This window comes from Myotis daubentonii, chromosome 1 (assembly GCF_963259705.1).
Source record: "Myotis daubentonii chromosome 1, mMyoDau2.1, whole genome shotgun sequence".
Taxonomy (NCBI): Eukaryota; Metazoa; Chordata; class Mammalia; order Chiroptera; family Vespertilionidae; genus Myotis; species Myotis daubentonii.
In genome coordinates this window covers 110277221-110301453 of record NC_081840.1, presented here as the reverse complement: position 1 = coordinate 110301453, position 24233 = coordinate 110277221, and the positions used below count along the sequence as shown (strand labels likewise).

Sequence of the window (24233 nt, the reverse complement as noted above, 5' to 3'; positions counted from 1 at the left end):
AGTCAAATGTAATTGCAGGGAGAGTGTTTACCCACCAAAGACCAAGATCTTTACTTAAAACTTTAGTAACTGACATTTGAAGTGCTTTCATTTGGATGAGGAAACTGAAGCCCTGAGGGAAGAGAGGACTTTCCCCAGGCCACAGACCAGCGAAGTGGCTCTGGCTCTTCTGGGGGTCAGGCACCTCTTTAAAAATTGGATAAATGAGAAATGCAATAGCTTGTATTTAAATTTTGAGGGTGTGTGGCCCCTCTAAATTCATGCCTGGGGTGTCTGTCGACCTTGGCTCCAGCACCCTCCAGTGAGCAGATGAACCAGGACCAGAATTCAACTCTTAGCCTTTCAGTCTAATTTTCTCTCCTCCCCGCCACCCAGCCTCCTGTTTTTGTTAGAGCAGGTCTGGCCTACTTTGGAGCCTTTGGCCTGCATTTCACTTCGGGCAGCTTTGTGCCTGTAAAACATTCTGGGATTGAAGCTTTCAGCCCTCCAGCCTAGCCTCTCCCACACCGGCTGGAGGTGAGGGAAGCTCAGCGGGCTTGTGGAGCAGGCACTGTATGGGGAGCCAGAAGACAAAGGTCTGAGCCCTGCTCTGTCCTTTACCAGTTGAATGAGGGCAAGTTTGACCTGTGTTCTAGGCACCAGCCTACGATGAACACAGAAAGAGCCTCCCTCCCCCGGGTATTTCTTTGACTCTTCTCTGTCATCACTGCAGGAGCCCCACCCTGGGCTCCCCAGGGGTTTCATGGACTGGCCCTCCTGACTCCTCATATCAACGGCTGTCCTCTCCTGCTTATCAGGTGATGGGTCCCTCTGCTTCCTGTGTCCAGACCAGCAGCTTTGCCAGCCATGCCAGCTGAAGGTGGCATCTGCCTCAAATGCCCGTGTCGATGCCAGGGCCTCCACTGATTGAGGGCTGAGGACTGAGGACACTGCTCTCAGCACAGCTGGTGTGTCCTACAGGAGCCACTGGGCCAGGCTGCTAATGCCCGGTGCTCGTGTCCTCCAGAGAGCACAGGAAGGCAGCACTGTCTTTGGTTAGATTTGTTGTCCCCGAGGCTTCTACCCTGGAGCCAGCAGGAATCCAGGGCCTGGGCTGGAGGATGGCATGCTCAGAACAACTGCTGGCCCTGACCCAGGTGTGGGCACTTCAGCTCCTTCCATCTGCCGTGGGAGAGTTCACAGAAGGGCCCTCAGCATTTCACAGAGAGATGCCCATGGCGCCCTCAGTGCGCATCCTCATTGACATGCAGGCTCTGAAGACACTTTCCGTAAAGGGCTGGATAATAAATATTTTAGGCTTTATGGGCCACGTAGCATCTCTTACTGCTGCTGCTTTCCCACTTCCTTCTGTTCTTCTCTTTCCATTTCTTGGCAACCCTTTACAAAAATTATCTCACAGGCTCTACAAACACAGGTCACAGGCCAGATTTAACTGACGGCCTTAGTTTGCTGACTCCTGATCTGTAGGGTGGGGAATATCACTAGGTGGGGCTGGGATAGTCAGGGAAGGCCTCCTGAGGAGGTGGACGTAAGGTAGGTGGAGAGCTTGGGAGCACTTTTTAGGTCAGGGAAACTGACAGCGATGTATGGTGGCTGGAGGGAGCCAGTTGTCTCTGCAGAGAAGGGCCAGGACATTGGTTTGGCTGCAGCAGAGGTTCCTATAGTGGAATTAGATACAAAGGAGGGGGAGGGGAAGTAAGTGGCAGCTAGATTATCGAGGTCCTTGAATCTTGTAAAAACGATTGAAGCGTTATTCTCAGATCCGCAGGGAGCCATAGAAAGTTCTTGAGCATCATCAACTGAAAACTCTTCAACCCTACCAGGTTGAAGCATGTTCATACCAGCCATGGTCTGTCAGGGTTTGGAGGGTGTATGGGTGAGCAGGGTGGGCATGTGCATAGTGTTGGGGCCCAGAGAGGGTGGGAGTCCCCCATGCACCTTGGAGCCAGAGGGTTCTGACTTCATGGCCATGGGGGCCAGAGATGATGATTTCTCCCCACTGCCCCTCCCAGGACAGCCCATGACATTCCCCCCTGAGGCCCTGTGGGTGACCGTGGGACTCTCTGTCTGTCTTGTTGCACTGCTGGTGGCCCTGGCCTTCGTGTGCTGGAGAAAGATCAAACAGAGCTGTGAAGAGGAGAATGCAGGTGAGAGGAGTGTGTGGATGTGCGTGCACATGTCTTTGGGCATGTTGGTGTGCCTGTGACATCAATATGAGTTTTACTTTCCCCTGACAGAATGAATGTGGGTGTGCCAGTGGGGCTAGATTGTGTGTGTATGACCTTGGGGCTGAATATGTCTTGTGTGTGTGAATAAGTTGAGTCTACCTGTGAGTGTGCAAGTATGGCAGGTTGAATATGTATATGAGTGTGACTGGAAGCAGTGGTCGATGTGTAAGGGTGAAGTGTGAGAAGGTGATGAATGTGTCTGTGAGAATAAATCCCACGATTGTGACTGTGAGTGAGAGCACAGGTTTAGAAATTTAACATAAGTGTGAATGTTTCATGGGTTTGGGGTCATTATGTGAGGGTGTGTCTGCCTCAGAGGGGGAAGAGCCTGGATCTTCTGCCATTTGCTGGGCTAGGGTCAGTATGAGCAGACTTTGGTGACTGGCAGGTGATGAGCTGATCTCAGGAGATGGGTGGCTTGACCTTGGTAGGTAAGTTGACTGTGGTGAGTGGTGGGTGAGGAAGTGGACATTGATGAGTGGGTGAGTTGACCCTGGTTGGTAGTACAGAGGTTAACAGAGGTTTTCTTGGGTAAACATGAAAGTAATGGTGAGAGATAAAGATGACTCGGTGTCAGGAAGGACAGTGAATATGTGAATGGGGAAGAGGCTGGTCAGTTGACAGATAAGTAATGCTTGTGCAGCAGTGCCTGGGTGGGCTGGTGGAGGGATGAGTGGACTGATAGATGGGTGGGTATACATGTTGGAGGGTGGTGATTGACTGGATTGGTAGGTGAATAGATGAGTAGATGATGGGTTCAGTAGATTGGTGAAGGTGAGTAGCTGGTCCTTGGCAAGATGAGTGGCTGGGAGCCCTTTATCCTGCCCCAGGGCCCTGTTCTGTGATACTTGCTCTAAAGTTCTGACTCTGTATCCAACACTTGACCACGGGTCAGGCCTGTTTCCCATTTACCTGCCTCCTGCACCCCCAGGTGGGGAAGTGCAATGATGGAAATGGGGCTGAGAAAGTTTTTGTTTGCTCTTCCAGGAGCTGAGGATCAGGATGGGGATGGAGAAGGACCTAAGACTGGTAAGTCTAAGCTTGTAGCTGGTCTTATTGGCTGAGGAAAGGACACAGGGACAGGGGAGAGGTCTTCAGGACCTGGAGGAGCCATATTTGCTTGAGGTTGAATGAAGCGTGTCCTGTGAACTGAGGCCTCACCACCCATGTGAGTCTGGTCTCTGCTCAGCATTAGGCTTGGAGGTGGCTCTCCCCTGATTCCTTTCCAGGTGCTGCTTCACCTCACCTGCCTACCTTTACCCATCTGCCAGCCAGTCCCACCCCTAGGGACCCTGCACTGTGGAGTCTGGTGGATTCCTAGGGGAGGGAGATAGGGCAGCCTGAGTTTCAGTTCCAGCTCCTGCTCATATAAGCTGAGTGGCCTTGAGCTTTGCTTCTCTGGGCCTTGACCTCCTCCTCTTTGAGTCTCCGTTTTCTCATAAGAACTGCCTCCCTTCATTGGGTGTGTGGGTTTGATTAGATGAGGTAATGTCTATAAATGGCCTACTATCATACCTGGTACCTAGGAAGTGCTCAGTACCTTGGAGTCCTGTTACTAGGCAGGTAGTGTAAGACAGTCCCATTCTGGATACAGGTTGAGTAACTCTGGTAACTCTGCTCCTTTGGGCTTCCGTTTCCCATCTGTAAATGTCATCCTGCCCTTGCTCTGATGGCGCCCGAAGCTGGTTTTGGAGCTCTCTGAAGTGACAGGATAGGAAAGAGGTTTGCAAAGGTCCCGGTGCTGTGGGGACACAAACTGGGAGCCCAGTGTGGGGTGGGTGCCAACGTGCTGGTATCCCGTGGCCATGGTGCCCTCATAGCCTTCCCTTCTGGCTCCTGGGCTAGGAAAGGCAGGTTCCTGTTGAGCCATCTGGGATGATGCTAGTTGACACCAGTTCCCTCCTCACCCCCACAAAACGAAGGGCAAGAAATGGTCACCCGGGACTGCTATAAATTATGCCAATTAATTATCTGCCTTTGGTGTCTGGATGTGGAGATGGCTCTGGGATCAGGCCTCCTTTTTTCATGCTCAGAGGCAGATGGAGTTGAAAGAAGTGAGAGCAGGAGCTGGTGGCTTAGAGATTTGGTCAGTGTCTGTTCCACATGGTCCTGGGGACTTCCGGGGACACCCGCAGCCTCTCTAGCTCCTTACTTCCCTGTGTTTTGGAGTAGATACCACCTCTCTATCTCACTGGAGGGCAGGTAGTTGTTCTCATTCGACTGATGCAGAAAACCAAGGCCTAGAGATGGGAGTGACAAGCCCCAGAGTGGAGCTGGGACTTGGAACAGCAGCCTAGGCCCCCTTCCTTGGTGCTATGATGTTTCCCCCACTCTCCTGCCTCCTCCTCCCAGTCCTTCTATCTCTCCACACCACCCTCTACAGCACAACTTTCCACAGTTCCTCCTAACTATGTGCTTCTTCCTTTTTTGCAGTCCTGAGGCCTCTAAAACACTCTGAAAACAAAGAAGGTAATGACACTTGGTCCTTGAGATTGTGTGTGTCTGAGCACTTGTGTGTAGGAGGCATGGAGGGTCATGGGGAAGTGATTACACCCCTTGCTGGTGACCTGCTCCCCAGAAGAGCAGCCTCCACTCCCCTCGCAACCCCTAGTAGAGCTGCTGGGACCTTGGTTACTCTGCCCTCTGAAGCGTGGGGTCAGACCAAACCTGGGTTCAGCAACCTCGGTACTTGGGTTCTGGCTAGGAAAGAATTCAGAGGCAAGACCCAGCAGTAAGAGAACATTTATTTAGTAAATCATAGAGGTAAAAAAGTAATTCTGAAAGAAATGCACTTAATAAACAAATTGTAGAGGTAAAGGAAGGGCCCTTGGAGCTTGGGAGTGAGGAAGCAAATGGTAAAGTGCCTGGGGCTGGGAGGGGGACAGGGAGGGAGAGGGAAGGGGAGAGGGAGGGGAGGAAACGAGGGGGAGAGGGAGAGAAAGGCAAGGGCATGTTCTCAGAAGGGAGAGCACACTGGGTCCTCCATCCTAAGGGTTTTAAGGGTGGAGAGTTTAGGGGGTCCCAGGGAAAATCTCAATAGAGTATTCAGCAGCTTTCCAGGTGTCCTTTTAGGGTCTAGGTCTCCACTGATTGGCTGGTGGTGGTCAGGGCAGGGGGTCATTATCCAATGCAGCAGGTCCTGAGGTCAGCCATGGCTGGTTTTGTTGCTTATTTGGGCCTGGAACTGAAATCCAACTGAGGCCTATATGTTATCTCCAGGGAGGAAAGGTTATGGGATCCAAACCCCATAACCAGCCATATGCTAGGGGAGGAGAAGTCACCCTGGGAGCGAGGTCCCACCTTATAATTGTCCTTTGCTAGGCACCACCCTGGTGACCTTCTGTACCTGGCCTATTGTCCTTGCTCTGCTCATGTCTATCTAACTGCCAATTACAGACCTGAGTGGCTTCCACCTAGAAAATCAAGGTTGGTTGCCAAAGGTTATGGAGCCTTAGAGTTTTTTCAAGTCACCTTGGTGTCCCTGTTAGGAATTCCTGGATGCTCATCCCCGCATTGAGCTTTCCTCTGGGTCTCAGGCTCTGGACTTGCTGGGCAAGCACAGGGGCAGTCCACAGGAGGAGAGCTATTTTCTCGGACAGACAGACCCCCAAAGAATGGGAGAGGGAAGGGTGGGGTCACACATGTCCCTCTCCTCCTTCTAAACTCTCCATTCAGGCCAGGAGTAGAGTGAGGCCAGGGCTATGAATCCACGAGGTGCCCCCTACATGGAGACAAGAAGCCAGGGGGAGGAAGGTTTCCCACAGCATGGCTGCTAGGGATATTGGCGTGGGAAAGAGAAGCTGGAAAGGGTTTCCTACTGGCGGACAGAAGAGATGGGAAGGGAAAGATGTGCCAGGCAGAGGGGCCAGTGGGAGGGAAGTGTTGGAGTTGAGTGGACCCATGGGGATTGGTGAGGACTAAGCAGTCTCCCTCAGGCGCCCTGGTGGTCTGTCTGATGCCCAACTCCGGTGTTTGTGTCTTTCTGGGCCGTGGGGCAGCGCTTAGTGCTGGGGACGGCCAGCTGGAACCCTGTGGCCACTCCCCCACACACTGCCCGCTCTGAAGTATGTGACCATGTGCCTGGGCTTCTGGCACTCTCCCAAGAGTAGAACTCAGGCACTTAATGCTCCTCCCCCCCTTTTTTTCTTCCCATCATGAAATTTAGGTGATGGACCAGAAATAGCCTGACCAAAGGATCCGGGAGCTGCTGCCCTTGCCTTGGGCCCCCCTCTGCCGGCACTGGGGCCTCTGTGTGAGCCCGGGGCTGGGGCTCCCTTGCCCCCAACAGATGGCTCCCGTCCTGGCGAATCTACTCATTCTGCAGAGGATGCGATACAAGACCACGTACAGCCTCATTTCGCCAATGGACACGACTCCCAAGCCATCCTGCTGCCTTATTTCTTATGGACACAATACACAGACCCCACCACCTTGTTTCTCCAATGGATACTCTACATGGACCATCTGGCTGCCTTTTTCTCTAGAGCACTCAGCATTCAGACTGACCCTCTGGCTTGTTTCTCCAAAGACACGATACATAGTCACTCCTCACCTTGTTTTTCTAGTGGCCCTGATACACTAGCTCTCACTTCTCAGACTTCCTCCCACCTGCCTGTAATCCATATCCTCAGATGGGGCACTGTAGCCTCAGTATCTATCGCCTTGAGTCTAGCGGTGTCTCCTCTTGCTTTCTCCCACGCTGGCCCCAAGGCCGGCCTTTCCCTCCTCCACTGAGTGAACACAGGTCCCCTCCCAGGCATGCAGAGGTACCGGTGCACGTGCTGGAACACGTACAGGCTCCCCCTGGGCCGGTCTCTTCCAAGGTGCCCTGGTCTGTGCCCTGTGAGCCCCCCTCTGCCCACCATCCCCGCGGGAAGCACGTGCTGGTCACACTGGGTCCTGGGGATCAGCTTCTGTTCCTTTGCTTATTCATTCAAGTAATGTACCCTGGGCGCCATGGGGTTGGCACTGTGTTAGGTGTGGGGAACCCTCCCTGAGAAGACAAGCTGCTTCCTCAAGGACTTGCCCTTCAGCTGCAACCCTGTGAGGAAATAGCAGTTCATGGGAGGGGCTCCTGCCTTCTCCCTGCTGTACCCCTCTGCTGTGCCCCCAGCTACCTAGGCACCTCACCCCATCCCATCTCTGGTTCTTACTCAGGGTGGCAGGAGGTGGGTAGAAACCTGGAGAAAGGGATGGAGCCTCTTCACTCCAACTGGTGAGAAGCTGATGGTCCCCAAAAGTGTCTTTTCAGGGTGAGCAGGTGGTCAGCCAGGCAAGACCAAACAGACCCTAGAGCCCAGCAAGAAGGATGCCTGGGGCCTCGGCCAGGGGTACAGCCCTCCTCCCTTCCCCCCACCACGGTGCTATTCTGGGGCTGGGCAGACATTTCCTGGCCTCTCTTTGGCCAGCCCCCAGCCTCTGGTAGAATGAACTTCTGATGTTCTCCCACTGACATAGCTCCCTTCACCAACAGTGAAGACATGGGATTTCTAATTTAAATGTGGGACTCTCAGGAATTTCATAAACTGGGGGGAGGGAGGGAGGTACTTGGGGGAAAATAAATGCCTTTGTAGAAAGCTTTTTCTCTGTGAAGTGCATGGAATAGGGCCGGGTCAGGACTCAGCAGGAAGGATTCCTTCCTGGACATCACAGCTGGACCTCCTTTCACCATCCTTCAGCACTCGGTCTCGGGAGCCATGTCGCCCCTCCCTGGCCTCAGTTTCTCTCTTGGTAAAGTGAAGTTGGCCATGTAGAAAGGCCCTTTGGTTACTGTATGGGGCTCCACTCACTCCTAAAACACCCCATAAAGAAGACTGGCCCCCGGGTTGTTTAGGGCTTCTGCGAATACCCCATTTTGCAGATGGGGAAGCTGAGACCCAGTGAGAAGCTGGTACCAGGAAAGGAGTTCTGCGTGCTATTCTTTTTAATAAAATTTTATTATGATTATTGGCTTTGGGAGAGAAAGGGAGAGGGAGAGATAGAAACATTGATGAGAGAGAGACATTGATCGACTGTCTCCTGCACGCCCCTCACTGGGGATCGAGCCCAAACCTGGCCATGTGCCCGAACAGGGAATGGAACCAGTGACCTCTTGGTCCATGGGTCAACACTCAACCACTGAGCAACACCGGACTCAGGGGGCCCGTGGCCCGGAGCAAGGTGTTCGCTTCCTTGGGCCTTCTTTTCTTATGTGAAAGGTAGGCCTGAGGTTCTCACCACTTTCCACCTCCGAAGACAGAAGGAGGGTGAGCATGGCAGGCTCACGGGCCTCCAGAGAGCCAGCTTCAGGCCGCGGGCGCTTGCAGGGTGCTCGTGCTCCTTTCCCTGGAGCACGGAGTCTCCGCGCCAGCCTGCCCGTTGGTCCCAGAGCCCTGCAGGCCTTGGGGCGGCAGCAGGAGCCAGGGCTGAGGGTCGGGACACTTGAATTTGGTTCCTGGCTCCACTACTAACCTGTGACAAGTCGTCATACTTCTGAACCTTAATGTTCTTACCTATTAAGTAGGGGGATGCGTCCTGTTCTGAAAGCATGTGACAGTCTTTGCTAACTGGAGCACTTGTTATAAAGTAGGAGGTCCCGGAAGCGATAGGGTCACCTTGCCTGAAGTCCCACCGCTGGTTTAGAACCAAAAGGTCCGTGGGAGTCTCTGCCTTTGCTTCCCCCATCCACCACCTCGGCTTTGCTCACGTCACTGGGCTTCAGCCCCATCATAAGGTGGGATGACAGTTGTTCATTTCATAGGATTGTTGTGAGGGTTGGACAGGCAGTGGGTAAGAAGACACTGCAAACTATAAAGTATTGGGCACATAGTAGGGCTTATCTTTCCTCTCCTGCAGTCGAGGTTGTACACTCTTGCTCCCTAGGTGATTTTGTGGCCCAGAACAAGCTGACTGAATCAGTTTGTCCATCTGTAAAACAGGTATGATTACCAGTGCTTTTCCTTTCTAACAGGGCAGGTTAAGGCTTAGAGATGACACTGTATTAAGTGCTTCTTGGAGTGACCTAGCAGGTAAGAGACCTGCCTGGGGGGGCGGGGGGAAGGGGGGCTGAGGAAGGTGGCCACTAAGTTCCCTGTGACAAGTACCCAGAGAGCAGTATTTTTAGCTGTGCTTACTGGGCAAAGCTCCAACTCCTGCATTTTAATGGAGAAATAATTCTCACAGTGCGTCAAGCTGTAGCCTGCAGGTGTCACATCCATATTAAAAAGAGGACAGAGCAAGGGTTCATTTGCCTGGCTTGAGGTGTGACTGGAATTCAACTCCAGGACCATTTGTAACCAAGGCTGTGAAGACTAATTAGCATATCTGACCACTCCAAGGAGGGACAAGGGACGAGACTGGTGGGAGTGAAAACAGCATGGCCAGGGGACTTGAGTCACCCTGTCTTTCTCTACCTGCCTCTTTCCTCCCTCAGAGTGCTCTGCTTCTATTCACAGGCGTGAATGGTGCCTTCCAAGAGGTCTGCTCAGGGTAGGCCCCTGACCGTGCTCACCCCAGGAGGCAGTTGTTGAGTGGGATGCTGATCCTTGTGGGCCAATGAGCAGAGACCATGGCTGATCTGAGTGGGGCAATGTCCACATATCCTGTTGCAAAGCCCAAGTAATAAACTGAGATATGGAGCCAAAGTTTGCCTCAAGTAGCCAAACCCCAAAGCCGCTGTAGAGAAGCTGGAGGCTGACATGAAGTGAGGAGGCAGAATGGATTGGGGTGGGGAGAAGCAGATCCAAATGCAAGCAAAAGAGAAATGTATAACGTGCTTATCCTCACCTCCAGTCCCCTACTCAGAGGGAAGCACTATTAAGGGTTTGCTGTCCTTCCAGACTTTTCCCCAGGTTACACATTTACAAAAATAAAGTCAGACATACTATTCTGCAACTTCTGTTGTTTTTTTCTTTACCCAAGTTAGTTCTTCTGTTTCTTTACTTTTTAAATGAGGTGTAACATACATCTAGTGTTTAAAAGACACTAGTTCTCAGTGTATAGCTCCATGAATTTTCACACAAGTATCTCTACCCATGCAACCATCATCCAGGTCAAGATATAAAACACTTTTAGAATCCAGAAAGTTCCCAGAGCCCCTTTGTTATGCAAAGAGCCAAGGTCTGAGAAAACCTGGGGGTATTGCTTGTGGATTTTAAAGAAATAACGCAGAAGCCTAGCTGTGAAAGACGGGTTTACTGCGTGCGCACGGGTGGTGGCTGAGCAGTGTGGTCTGCGGCACAGGGCTCGCTCGCAGCACGCGGTTGTGTAGAGGGTAGGGAACAACAAACGGCACAGGCCCGGCCCGCACACAGCTGTGGGAGACCGGAGCGCTAGCTGTTTCTCTACACTCGTTCACAGCCCAGGCAGTTTCTCTTTGGCAGTTTCTTGATGGAGGAGCTGGCCAGGCTCCCAAGGTCGGTCCCAGTCTGCTTACTGATGGCCTTCATCATATTCCCACAGGGTGGGAGGGGGAGTTGGAGCTTGGGAAGGGGTGGGCCCATGTTCTCACATACACACATGCTTCCCAGTCAATGGCCCCACCAGAGATATTATTCTGGCTGCTTTCACCACAGATTCATTGTGCTTGTCCTTTAACTTCATATAAGTGGAATCCTATAGTTTCCTCTTTCAGAGTTCTCTGCTTCTGGCTAGAGCCCCTGGTGCATGTACATGAAATATTTAGCAATGATCTCAACCATTGGCACCAGGTACCTCTATTCTTAAAAACCTAAGTGATTCTAATGTGCAGCCAGGGTTAAAAACCACTGGATTAATGGGATCCAGAGCTGTATCTAGAATAATATATTCTATTTTTGTGTCTAGCTTCTTGCAAAGAGCTCCTCATTCTATTTAAATTATTACATAGTATCTGATGGTACTACTGTTCTGAAATATATTTTGCCAGTTCGTATATCTAGTTTGGATATAAACAATGTGGACTTGTGCTAGAGTTTCTACAGTATGGAGCCCATTAAGTGGAAACTTGGGGTCACAGGCCTGTGCATTTCAAATGGTAGAGTTACCAATTGTTTGGGCTGCCTTTATAGCCAGTCCCCGTGGCAGCAAGAACCTGCAAGCAAAGAATATTTAGGCCACCAGCAAAACCGATTCTAGGAGGGACAGGAAGGCTGCTGGCAGTTCCCACCCTAGCTGGTCAGGGATGGAACCTAACTCAGCAGTGGATGTGCCTGTGATCATCTCTTCCTCTCCCACCTACTCTGGACTGCTTTTCCCTTCAGCATCTGCCTGTGGCCACGGCTGCCTCCGTTCCCGGGAAGCTATCTTCCCATTCCTGGGACCCCAGTCCTGGAGGGGAGTATGTCTGCCTCCTGCTGGATGAAGTGGTCTGAGCGTGTGCTGGGGTTGGGCTGAGCCCCGCATCCTACACTTGGAACACCTGACCATAATGGATGGAGGCGGTTCATCAGCACCTCGCTGGGTGTAGGTGCCTCGGGGCAAGTTAAATCTGCTCTTGTGTCTGAGGATGTTCCTAACCTGCCATTTGGTTCCACCAGCTCCAGGTAATTATGATGACATTATTTCACCGCTAATGAGGTGGTGCTTGTTAGAGCATTGGAAACCCTGGGTCTCATGGGGCAAACAGCGTGCCCGTGGCTTTTGTCCTCAGCCTTTCCCCAGCGTCTGAGCAGCAAAATAGCCCCCTCCCCTCAACCTTCCTCAGCTGATATGATTTCTCCACCCCCACTGCTATCCTCTGGACATGTTGGTTTCATCACTGTCTTTTTAGAATGAGGCCCTGGCATGGATTGTAATATTTCAGGTCATAATAGAGCAGTCTCTCACCTCCCTGATCCTGAGTGTTATGCTCCTAGTGATACTGCTCTGGATCCCATTAATCCAGTGGTTTTTAACCCTGGCTGCACATTAGAATCACTTAGGAGGCTTTTAAGAATAGAAGTACCTGGGCTCCCTTCCTAGAAGTTCTGGTGCAGTTGGTTGAGATCATTGCTAAATATTTCATGTGCTCTAGCCAGCCTTACAAGTTATTGTAAAATAAGTTTCAGAGGACAACCCTGAGGAGAGATCTTTGAGACCAGGCACCTGAGATAAGCCAGCTCTTCTAAATGATCACTGAATCAGTGTCTGATGGCACTACTCTTCTATCAGATTTGCTGCTCAGATGCTGGGGAAAGGCTGAGGACACAAGAGGTGTTTGTTTTCTCACTGAAGGATGCACAGAAAATACAGGTGCAAGAAAGGCTGAGGGACAAGATCATGGTTAGATTGGAGAAGCGGGGGGAGGGGGAGCATTCCCTGTGTTGTCCGGCCCAGGAGAGAGCAGGAACTCTGAGTCCCATCCCTTGGTCAGACCAGGTATGTAGGCTCTGGTAGAGTGAGAAAGGATAGCTTGGACAATGGCTCAGTCCTTTTCAGTTCAGTATAGGAAATGAGGGGCCTTCCCCCGCTTTCTCCCCGTGTCTCTCTCTCTTTTGTCACCCCCAGTCCTCCAGATGTGCACAGCCTGTGGCTGGTTCTGGCTCCCTCCCACCCTCCCTCTAGCACCATGTTCTCCGTGAGGTGAGGACCATCTGTCCTTCTCCTGGCAGCACTCAGTCTGTGTGTGTGTGCCAGGCTCAAGAAGCAGCTTTCACAGTCTTCCTGCTTTCTTCCCTCCCTGTCTCAAATTTGCTTCTGCTCCAGGACGTCCTGGGGCCTCTGCCGTGCTGCAGACCTGCCACATCCAGAGTCATCAGAGCAGAGCCTCTCTCCTCTACCACTGCCCCCATTCACCTCCTGCAGGGTTTCTGGTCTCTTGTCCTTCCTCAGGCTCAAATTTTATCTAGCCAGGGTTTTCCTACCTAGTCCCATAACTCACAGGCCGTCAGACTCCCATCCTGCCTCTTGTGCTTCAATATTCTCTCCTAAACAGTTTCTGCAGACTATGATCCCTAGTCTTGGGTGCTGGCAGGATGGATGGACATGGGTCTCTGCCAGCCACGGAACTACATTTTGCCTCATTTGCTAAGATAATTTAGTGTAATTTGCTGCTAACAAATGATTGCACTGCTTCTTGTTCCTCTAGCTTTCATAATTGCTTTGAAGTCTATGTGCTCATGATGGCAGCTTGAGCAAACATTCCGGGAACCCACAGCTGGCCAGGTTGCAGAGGGAGCTCAGCCTCCTTGTGTGACCATGCCAAGGGCCTTGGTGACCCGAGAGGCCTGGCTGGGGTGCTGATTGCCTGGATGTCTCTCTCCATGCTGTCCTGAGTGTCCCCTGCCTGCTGCAGCAAGGAAGATCTGGGTCAGCCCCAAAAGAGAATGCGCTAGCAGCCAGGGATTCTGGACCCCAGGTGTTTGTGGAACAGGCTCTGCCCTACTGGGAAAGGGGTCATTCTGCTGTTGGGAGGATGGATGATGAAGGAGAAGGGGACAGAGGTGACCTGTGGAGAGCAGGCATTGTATGGACCATATTCAATCTTGGTCATAAGCCATTGCTCAAGCTCTTCCCCTCATGGATCTGCCCTCTGTCTCCTCTGCCCAGGCAAATCCTACACATGCCCCCCTGTGTGTCACTCTGGTCTCTGGCTGCACCTGGTGTTTTACAGCCATGGCAAGGCACTGGCTCCTTCACTGTTCTTTGGGAGTTCATCTCCTCTGCAGAGCAGGTCTGCATTTGTCCCCTGCCAGCCCAGTGCAAGCAGGGAAGTACCCAAACCACATTCATCAACCTCTGAATGGAAAGGACCAGGCTGAAGATTACTTCTGCACTACCCCCTGAAAACAGGATTTCCCAGCAAGTGACTAGTGGAAATGAGGCTGCCAAAGGTACTTAACCTATTTAAGGCAATAAACTATTTTGAAAATCTCTTAGAAGTCCCCATTTGCCCATAAATAATTGATATGGTAATTGCAAGTCATTCTCTATTTATATTTACCAGAGAAGATTCCCTAAGCCTTGTTTGACCACTGCCCTGTGCTCTGTGTGGGAGACACTCCCTGATAACCCTTGGGGAACTGAATGCTCTGAGACCTTACAGGTAAGCACCTGTAAAATAGAGACAAGAATCGTGCCCCCTTCCCTGGTTCACTGAGATGGAAAGAGGTCACCCAGAGGATGGAGGCTCTGCAGGGCCACCTCATCTACACTTATGATGCAGGGTGACCCAGGAGGCCTGGCTAGGGTGCTGATTGCCTTGGTGTCCTCTCCATGCTCAGGGATACCATTTACAACCCGTCGGATAGGTCTGAGCAGATGGCATCAAGCATAGCCCAGACAAAGCAGAGAGATTTTCCCTGAGAAATAGAGAGGGGATAGGCAGCGAGATAGGGTGTTTGGGGGTGGGGAGGGTATGATAGAGATAGGGGTGGGAGGATGGTTCATTGCTCAGAGGGTGATGGCAATAGAGAAGCTCCAGGCACACGAAGAAGCAGCCATGGCTCCTGGGTACTAGCAGAACAGATCAATGTCATCCTGTAGCCTGCGGGTCGATTCTGCTTTCTCAGGGTTTAATTGGCTTGTTGGCTTTGGCTTGTGGAAGAGAAAGAGGCTCTTTTCAAGGAGAGGCACTGAGTTAGAGACAGCCATAGTGCCTCCCTCCAGGCCCCACCCCCATCAGAGGGAAGATGGGGCAGCAGGCAGATGCCTTTCTTACCCCTCCCAGTCCCTGAACCGGCTCTCCCTGTGTGCTGGAGTGAGGTGAGGCAGGCCAAGGTGCTCATGGAAATGCCTGTCTGGCTCTGTGTACGTGCTGTGGCTCTGCTGTTCCTGATCTGACATGGCCCTGTATGACTGTGAGTGGGAGAGAAGGAGTAGATGAGGGAGTGGCAGAGGAGAGCAAAGGACAGCATCCACACATTTAGAAACATCAGCCTCTTCTCTGCTGTATCATTGAGCTCAGAGAAGAGGAGGAACTGGGAGCAGCTGGGAGCAAAGCTCAGAGGAGGACCCAGAAAGCTCCTGATCTGGCTCGGTGCCATGGCCATAGGACTCTGTTATATAGCTCTGTGGGGTTCAATTCAAAGACAGAAGCATGCGTATCTGCTCAGCCTCCTCCTGCAAGGGGTGGTGCAGCCTAATAATGTGGGCTCTTCCTTTTTGCAGTCCCCCACAGTGCCCGCCCTCTGAAGGGGTGAAGGTTTCCGTGGTGGCGGTAGCCCCGCAGCAGAGACCTTACAGGTCTCCTCTCCGCCCAGTCTCAGCAGCTTCCTCTCTGTACCTGTGGTTTTCCTAATAACCACCTTTAAACTATTTATGAAGGCAACTTCAATGAAGCAGCACAACATTGCTTTAAAATGACTTTCATTTCCTAATAAGTAACTTTGGGAGGAGCACTGATTCCCAGGCTCCTCGGGGTAGGCCCACAAGATGAAGCCCCAGGTTGGGCACTCAGGGCTCTCCCTTAATGAGCTAAGCAGTGGGGATCCCTTCCCTCTCTGCAGGAGAGGACAGGCCTGGTGCCAGGTGAGGAGGTGTGACAACTGGGCAGAACTCAATGACTGAATTCTCAGGGAAGGGGTCAAGGGAGTGAGTAGACCGGCTGAGGCTCTGGAATAACTCACAAGGAAGGAACGTGCTCTATTCCACACTGGAACCTCTCTGGACCACAGTGTGTGAGGTGAGGGTGCTCCGGGAGCAGCTATAGCTCAGGAGCATGAAGTATGAGGAGGCTCTGAATCTAGAGTCTAGAAAGCCCAGATGGCCTCGGCTCAGAGTCTGGGCCATGCATCCTTGTGGTCCTGTGTGGGCATCAGAAACACCACCTTGTACAATTCTAAAGGACACCATTCCCATGGTGTATTCTTGGGAGCTGTGCTGAGGGGCCATTTTGCATGGAATGGGTTGTAAATAGTACCCCTGGAGATGTACAGTGATCCTTGCCGGTGCCCTCAACAGCCTCCAGTGAAGGAAGTTCTGATAGGTCTGGGTCAGAAGGAGCCAAGGGTACGTGGCTGGCCAGCAGGTTGTCCTGGATGGCTTCTGAGGCAGACTCCTGAGGCTGCAAGCAGTGGGGAGCTGGGGAATGCAGATGCTGGTGTATTTAAGTAGACCTGCTTGTCTGAAGCTTCATGGGGCCTTAGAATGTGCCAACTTTATGGAGCAAAGGCACTTTATTAAGCAAAAATTCTCTTAACTGACATTTCACAATGTCCCATCCAATACTTGAACATGGAATTACATGTGAACAAGTTATCACTGTGGCTGGTGCTCCAGTGGACTGATGGAAGAGCTACAAGGCTATTTGACTTGAAGCTTCTTTTATGAAAAAGTTTGAAGTCTTCCCTCAGCCCTGCAATGTTGCCTCTGAATTAGAAAATAAACAAAGCAAAACAAAACAGGGTGAGTGTTTTGGCACTTCCAACAGAGGTCCCACCTCAAAGAGCAAGAGGGTCAGGTCTCTTCCCTTCCAGAAGACACCCCCTCCTTTGGGAAAGACTTTGGGAGTCATGGCCCCTAAATCAGAAATGAAAGAGGTGGAATAACAACAGACCCTACAGAAGTACAAAGGATTATAAAAAATTACTATGAACAACTCTATTCCAACAGACTAGACAACCTAGAATAAATGGACATATTCCTAGAAAAATATGACTTTCCAAAACTCAATTAGGAAGAATAAAAAATTCTCGATAGGCCAATAACTATGGAGGAATTTAAAGCAATAATCAAAAAACTTTCAGCAAGCAAAAGCCCAGGACCAGAAGGTTTCACAGGGGTGTTACTAAACATTCAAAGAAGAATTAAACCTATCCTCCTCAGACTATTCTAAAAAATTCAAGAGGAAGGAACACTTCCAAGCTCTTTCTATGAAGCCAGCATTACCCTAATCCCAAAGTGAGATAAAGATGCTACAAAGAAAGAGAATTACAGGCCAACATCCCTCATGAACATAGATGCCAAAATCCTCAACAAAATTCTGGAAAATCAGATCCAGCATTACATTAGAAAGATCATGCACCATGACCAAGTGGGATTTATTCTGGGGATGGAAGGATGGTACAATATCCACAAATCAATAAATGTGATACATCACATAAATAAACTGAGAGATAAAAATCACATAGTCATATCAATTGATGCAGAAAAAGCATTTGACAAAATCCAACACCCTTTCTTGATAAAAACCCTCAGCAAAGTGGGAATAGAAGGATCAGACCTCAACATAATAAAAGCCTTATATGACAAACCCACAGTCAACATCATACTCAACGGGCAAAAACTAAAACCATTTCACCTAAGAACAGGAACAAGACAGGGATGCCCACTCTCACCACTCCTGTTTGACATAGTACTGGAAGTGCTACCCATAGCAATTAGATGAGAAGAAGAAATTAAAAGGCATCCAAATTGGAAAAAAGAGATAAAACTCTCATTATTTGAAGATAATGATATTGTACATAGAAAACCCTAAGACTCCATAAAAAATTATTAGACTTAATAAATGAATTTGGCAATGTAGCAGGATACAAAATTAACACCCAGAAATCTATGGCATTTTTATATACCAATAGTGAACTTACAGAAAGAGAGATTAAAAAGAAAATCCCATCTCCCATTGCAATAAAAAAAAATTAAGATACCTAGTAATAACCTTAACTAAGGAGGTAAAAGACTACAGGACATTGAAAAAAGACATAGAGGAAGACATAAACAAATGGAAGAATATACCGTGTTCATGGATTGGTAGAATCAACATCATTAAAATGTCCATACAACCCAAAGCAATCTATAGATTCAATGCATGCCACATTAAAATACCAATGGCATATTTCACAGACCTAGAACAAACTCTCCAAAAATTCATATGGAATAAAAAAGGACCCCAAATAGCCGCAGCAATCCTGAGAAAGAAGAACAAATTAGGAGAAATCTCAATATCAGATATCAACCTATATTACAAAGCCACTGTCCTCAAAACTGCCTGGTACTGACATAAGAACAGACATATAGACCAATGGAACAGAACAGAGAACCCAGAAATCAACACAAGCCACTATGCTCAATTAATATTTGACAAAAGAGACAAGAGCATACAATGGAGTCAAGACAGTCTCTTCAATGAATGGTGTTGGGAAAATTGGACAGGTAATACAAAAAGAATGAAACTAGACTACCAACTTGCCCCATATACAAAAATAAACTCAAAATGGCTAAAGGACTTAAATGTAAGACGGGAAACCATAAAAATCTTAGAGGAATCCACAGGCAGCAAAATATCAGATATATGTCGTAGCCATATATTTACTGATACAGCTCTTAGGGCAATGGAAACTAAGGAGAAAATAAACAAATGGGACTACATCAAAATAAAAAGCTTCTGCACAGCAAAAGAAACCATCAACAAAACAACAAGAAAGCCCAATGAATGGGAGAACATATTTGCCAATGTTATCTCCGATAAGGGTTTAATCTCCAACATTTACAGGAAACTCATACAACTTAACAAAAGGAAGATAAACAATCCAATCAAAAAATGGGCAAAGGACCTAAATAGACACTTTTTGAAAGAGGACATACAGAAGGCCAAGAGACAAATGAAAACATGTTCAAAGTAACTAATCATCTGAGAGATGCAAATCAAAACAACAATACAGTACCATCTCACACTTGTCAGAATGGCTAACATCAACAAATCAACAAATGACAAATCCTGGAGAGGATGTGCAGAAAAAGGAACTCTTGTGCACTGTTGGTGGGAATGCAGACTGGTGCAGCCACTGTGGAGAACAGTATGGAGTTTCCTCAAAAAATTAAAAATGGAACTCCCATTTGACCCAGTAATCCCACTTCTAGGAATATAACCCAAGAAATCAGAAACACCAATCAGAAAGGATATATGCACCCCTATGTTCATAGCAGCACAATTTACAATAGCTAAGATTTGGAAACAGCCTAAGTGTCCATAGGCAGATAAGTGGATTAGAAAACTGTGGTACAGCTACACAATGGAATACTACGCTGCTCTAAAAAAGAAGGAACTCCTACCATTTGCAGCAGCATGGATGGACGTGGAGAGCATTATGCTAAGTGAAATAAACGAGCCAGCGAAAGATAAATATTACATGATCTCACTCATTTGTGGATTATAATGAACAACATAAACTGATGAACAAAAATAGATCCAGAGACAGAGAAGCATCGTACAGACCTTCAAACCTCAGAGGGAAGGCGGGGGTGGGGATAAGGGGGTAGAGATCAACCAAAGGACTTGTATGCATGCATATAAGCCTGGACACAACACCAGGGGGGGTGAGGGCTTGTGCTGGGGATGGGTGGGGGGAGTGGCTGGGGAGAGGCCAATGGGGGTAAAAGGAAACATGTAATGCTTTAATCAATAACAAAAATTTTTAAAAAGTTGCATCTTCAACCAATAAAAACATTATACAGGTTTCAGGTGCACAGTTCTATAACACATCATCTCTACACTGTATTGCATGTTCACTACCCCAAGTCAAGTCTCTGTCCATTACCATTTATCTCCCCTATATCCTTCTCCACCTTCCTCCACCTCCCCCAGCAATCACCACATTGTTGTTCCTGTCCATGAATTTTTTTCCTATTTTTTTATTTTTTTGCTCAATACCCCCCAACATCCCCACTTCTCTCCCTTTCCCCGGGACCCTGTCAGTTTTCTATCTATGAGTCTGTCACTACTTTGCTTTGTTAGGTCATTTTGTTCATTAGTGAAATCATATGGTATTTGTTTTTCTCTGACTGACTTATTTCACTTAGCATAATCCTGTCCAGGTCCATTTATGCTGTCACAAAGGTTAAGATTTTCTTCTTTAACAGCCAAGTAGTATTCCATTGTGTAAATGTACCACAGCTTTTTTTATCCATTCATTTACTGATGGGCACTGGGCTGCTTCCAAATCTTGGTTATTATAAGTAATGCTACAATGAACATAGACATGCATATATTCTTTTGAATTAGTGTCTTGGGTTTCTTCAGATAAATTCCCAGAAGTGGAATTGCTGGGTCATAAGAAGTTCCATTTTTAATTTTTTGAGGTAACTCCATATTGCTTTCAACAGTGACTTCACCAGTCTGCATTCACACCAACAGTGCACAAGAATTCCTTTTTCTCCACATCATCACCAACACTTGTTTGTTAATTTATTGATAACTAGAGGTCTGGTGCACAAAATTCATGCATAGGGGTGTGTGTGTGTGTGGCCCTCAGCTCGGCCTGTGCCCTTGGGGGTTGGGCCTAAACCAGCAGTCGGACATCCCTCTCGCAATCCAGGATGCTGCATACACCAGTTACCATAGTTTTCATACAGGTGAAAGGCATCTTGCTGTTGTATGGGCAGCTACATTTTTTTGCCCTGATTATAAAAAGTAGTACATAACATGATCCTTCTGAGGCAGTAGTACCATTTCTCCCATCTTATGGGTGGAAAAATTGAAGCAGAGAAAAGTTACATAATTGGCTTTGTCACACAGTTCTAAGTGTCAGAATCAGGGTTGACCACAAAATGTGCAAGCTAGAGTACATGCATGTCATTGCTGCATCATCCTGTTTTTTCAGTGTTAGAGTAGCATTGCCAGGTTTTAATTTTTAAATCTAAGAGACTGTTCCCAATATATAGGTTAGGGTCCCTAGGCCTGGCTGGCGATCAGGGCCAATCTGTGGGGCAATCGGTGGGTGGGGCAATTGGGCCCCCTGCTACCCACTGGCAACCAATTGGCTGGCGGCCTGGTGCCGCCCACTGGCTCCACACACCGCCCCCCCCCCCCCATCACTGCCACTGGTAGCCTCCCTCTAGTCTAGGAGGTTAGTTGCTCAATGAAGGAGCTGTCCCCAGGGGCATTTCCTGCATCGAGCGTCTGCCCCCTGGTGGTCCGTGCACGTCATAGCACCCGATTGTTCTGCCGTTAGGTTGATTTGCATATTAGGGTTTTATTATGTAGGACTAGGGGCCCGGTGCACGAAATTTGTGCACGGGGGGCGGGGGGGTGTCCCTCAGCCCAGCCTGCCCCCTCTCACATACTGGGAGCCCTCAGGGGATGTCCTACTGATGGCTTAGGCCCGCTCCCTGCTCCCCTTGGGGAGTGGGCCTAAGCCATAGTCTGGCCTCCCTTTGTGGGAGGGGACCAGGCTGATCAGGGGAAGGCACCAGCCCCATCACTGCATGGCTGCAGCCACTGCCAGTCACCGCAGCCACCAAGGTGTTTTCATCAACACGGACTCCAGTCCCTTCACCATGAAAAAATGACAGCTTTCTTTAGGCATTTTCAAGATGTGTCTTTCATAGGATATGACATTTCTTTATTATTTTTTTCTATCCTCACCTGAAAATATGCTTCCATTGATTTTTAGAGAATGTGGAAGAGAAAGGGAAAGACAGAGAGAAACATCAAAGTGAGAAGAACACTTTGATTGGTTGCCTCCTGCATGAGTGCTGACCCAGGCCCCAGACAGGGAAGAGCCTGCAACCTAGGTACATGCCCTTGGTCAGAATTGAACCCAGACCCTGTGGTAGGCAGGCCGAGGCATTATCTACTGAGCCAAACCGGCTAGGGCAGGATATGATATTTCTTAGCCCTCCAGCAGCAGACCTTCGTTTTTTTCTCCAGGAGTGAGGTGGAAAAACCCTAGATCACCTTCTTGGATTCTTATTACCCAAGTTACTAAGAATATTACCAGTGGTATACAGGGAGCTTAGCCAATGAGTGGTCAGAAAAGGTGTTTCCTCTGTAGTTCACACTAATTGCCGGCTTGGCCCACCCCCTCTCCAGTCTTGACGCCTCTGGCCGAGGCATCAGGCCTGGACAGGGGACTCCCATCTCCCCCACCATCACTGGCTCCACCCTCACCCAGGCCTGATGCCTCAGCCAGAGGCGTCGACCCCCATCACCCTCCGATCGCCAGATCGGCCCCTTGCCCAGGCCTGACTCCTCCGCCAGAGGCATCAGGCCTGAGCAGGGGATGCCCAGACCCCTCTGATTGCTGGCTCCACCCCTTGCCCAGGCCTGACGCCTCTGGCCCAGGCTTCAGGCCTGGGCAGGGGACCCCCAGACCACTCCAACTGCTGGCTTTGCCCCCCACCCAAGCCTGATGCCTCAGCCAGAGGCGTTTACCCCCATCACCCTCCGATTGTGGGATCGGCCCCTTTCCCAGGCCTGATGCCTCCGCCAGAGGTGTCAGGCCTGGGCAGGGGACCCCCATCTCCCCCTGATCACCAGCTTCACCCCCCGCTCAGGCCTAATGCCTCTGGCCCAGGCGTCAGATCTGGGCAGGAGACCCCCAGACCCCTCCTATTGCCGGCTCTGCCCCTGCCCAGGCCTGACACCTCTGGCCCAACCTGGGCAGGGGACCCCCATATACCCCCTGATCACTGGCTCTGCCCCCAACCCAGCCCTGATGCCTCTGGCCAGGCATTAGGCCTGGGCAGGGGACCCCCAGACCCCTCCTATTGCCAGCTCTGCCCCCCACCCAGGCCTGACGCCTGGGCCAGAGGCGTCAACCTCCATCACCCTCTGATCACCAGATCAGCCCCTTGCCCAGGCCTGACGCCTCTGCCAGAGGTATCAGGCCTGGACAGGGGACCCCCATCTCCCCCCAATCACTGGCTTCTGGGTGGCTTCTGGGGCTTCTGGGGCCAGTCTGTGGCCTGGGATGGCAGCTCGCGCTGGTGGCTGTGCTGTCCCTCCCTGCCTGCAGTATGCAAATTAGCCGCCATTTTTGTTGGTGGTTAATTTGCATATCATGCTGATTAGCCAATGGGAGGCGTAGCGAAGGTATGGTCAATTTCCATGTTTGTCTATTATTAGATAGGATAGTGCTGGAAGTCCTAGCCACAGTCATCAGACAAAAAGAAGAAATAATAGGCATGCAAATTGGAAAGGAAGAAAAATTGTCATTATTTGCAGATGATACATTACTGTATATAGAGAACCCTAAAGATTCCACAAAATAAATGTCCAGAAATCAGTTGTATTTTTATATATCAATAATGAACTACCAGAAAGTGAAACTAAAAAACAATCCCATTCACAATTACTTTAAAAGGATAAAATACCTAGGAATAAATTTAACCAAGCATGTGCTTTGAAAATTATAACACACTGAAGAAAGAAATTGAAGAAGATACACATAAATAGAAGCATATAACATCTTCATGAATAAAAAGAATTAACATCATTAAAATGTCCATACTACCCAAAGCTATCTACAATTCAATGCAATTCCTATCGATATGCTGATGGCATATTTCGTATAACTAGAACAAATATTTCAACAATTTATATGGAAGCACAGAAGACCCCAAATAGCCCCAGAAATCTTGAGAAAGAAGAACAAACTTGGATGAATCACACTACACTACATCAAACTATACTACAGGGGCATAGTAATCAAAACAGCATTGTACTGGCATAAAACAGACATATAGATCAATGGAACAGAATAGAGAGCCAGAAATAAGCTCCTGACTTTATAATCAATTAATATTTGACAAAGGAGGCAAAAACATACAATGGGCTAAAGATAGTCTCTTCAATAAATGGTATTGGACAGATGCATGCTACTATCAAAAAAATGATAGTAGACCACCTTGTGACACCATACACAATAATAAACTCTAAATGGGTTAAAGACTTACATATTACACTCCAAACCATAAAAGTCCTAGAAGAAAACATAGGCAGTAAAATCTCGGTCATTTCTTGTAGCAATATTTTTTCTTATATACTAGTATCTCTTCAGGCAAGGAAAAGAAAAGAAAATCTAAACAAATGAGAGTATATCAAACTAAAAAAGTTTGTGAACAGCAAAGGAAACCATCAACAAAATGAAAAGACAACCCACTGAATGGGAGAACATATTCGTCCATACCTCTGGTAAGGGCTTAATATCCAAAATTTAGAAGAACTTATCAAACTCAAGACACACAAAAAAATCCAATTAAGAAATGAGCAAAGGATCTGAATAGACACAGACGTCCAATAGGCATATGAAAAGATGCTCAAAATCACTAATCATAAAAGAAATGCAAATTAAAATCATAAGATACCACCTCATACCTGTCAGAATAGGTATCTACACTAATAAAAGACAA

General features: G+C 49.0%; 1 protein-coding gene across 6 annotated transcripts in view; it reads left to right on the top strand.

Annotated features, from left to right (window-relative positions):
• Nucleotides 1-7808, top strand: part of CD276 (CD276 molecule) — a 61029-nt gene extending 53221 nt beyond the window's left edge. For all 6 annotated transcript variants that reach the window (XM_059657557.1, XM_059657584.1, XM_059657567.1 and 3 more), the window contains exons 5-8: nt 2013-2147; nt 3216-3257; nt 4662-4697; nt 6394-7808. In XM_059657557.1, the coding sequence (XP_059513540.1) occupies nt 2013-2147; nt 3216-3257; nt 4662-4697; nt 6394-6416 (236 nt within the window). In that variant the 3' untranslated portion in view covers nt 6417-7808. The remainder of the gene's footprint in view (nt 1-2012; nt 2148-3215; nt 3258-4661; nt 4698-6393) is intronic.
• The last annotated feature ends 16425 nt before the right edge of the window (nt 7809-24233 follow it).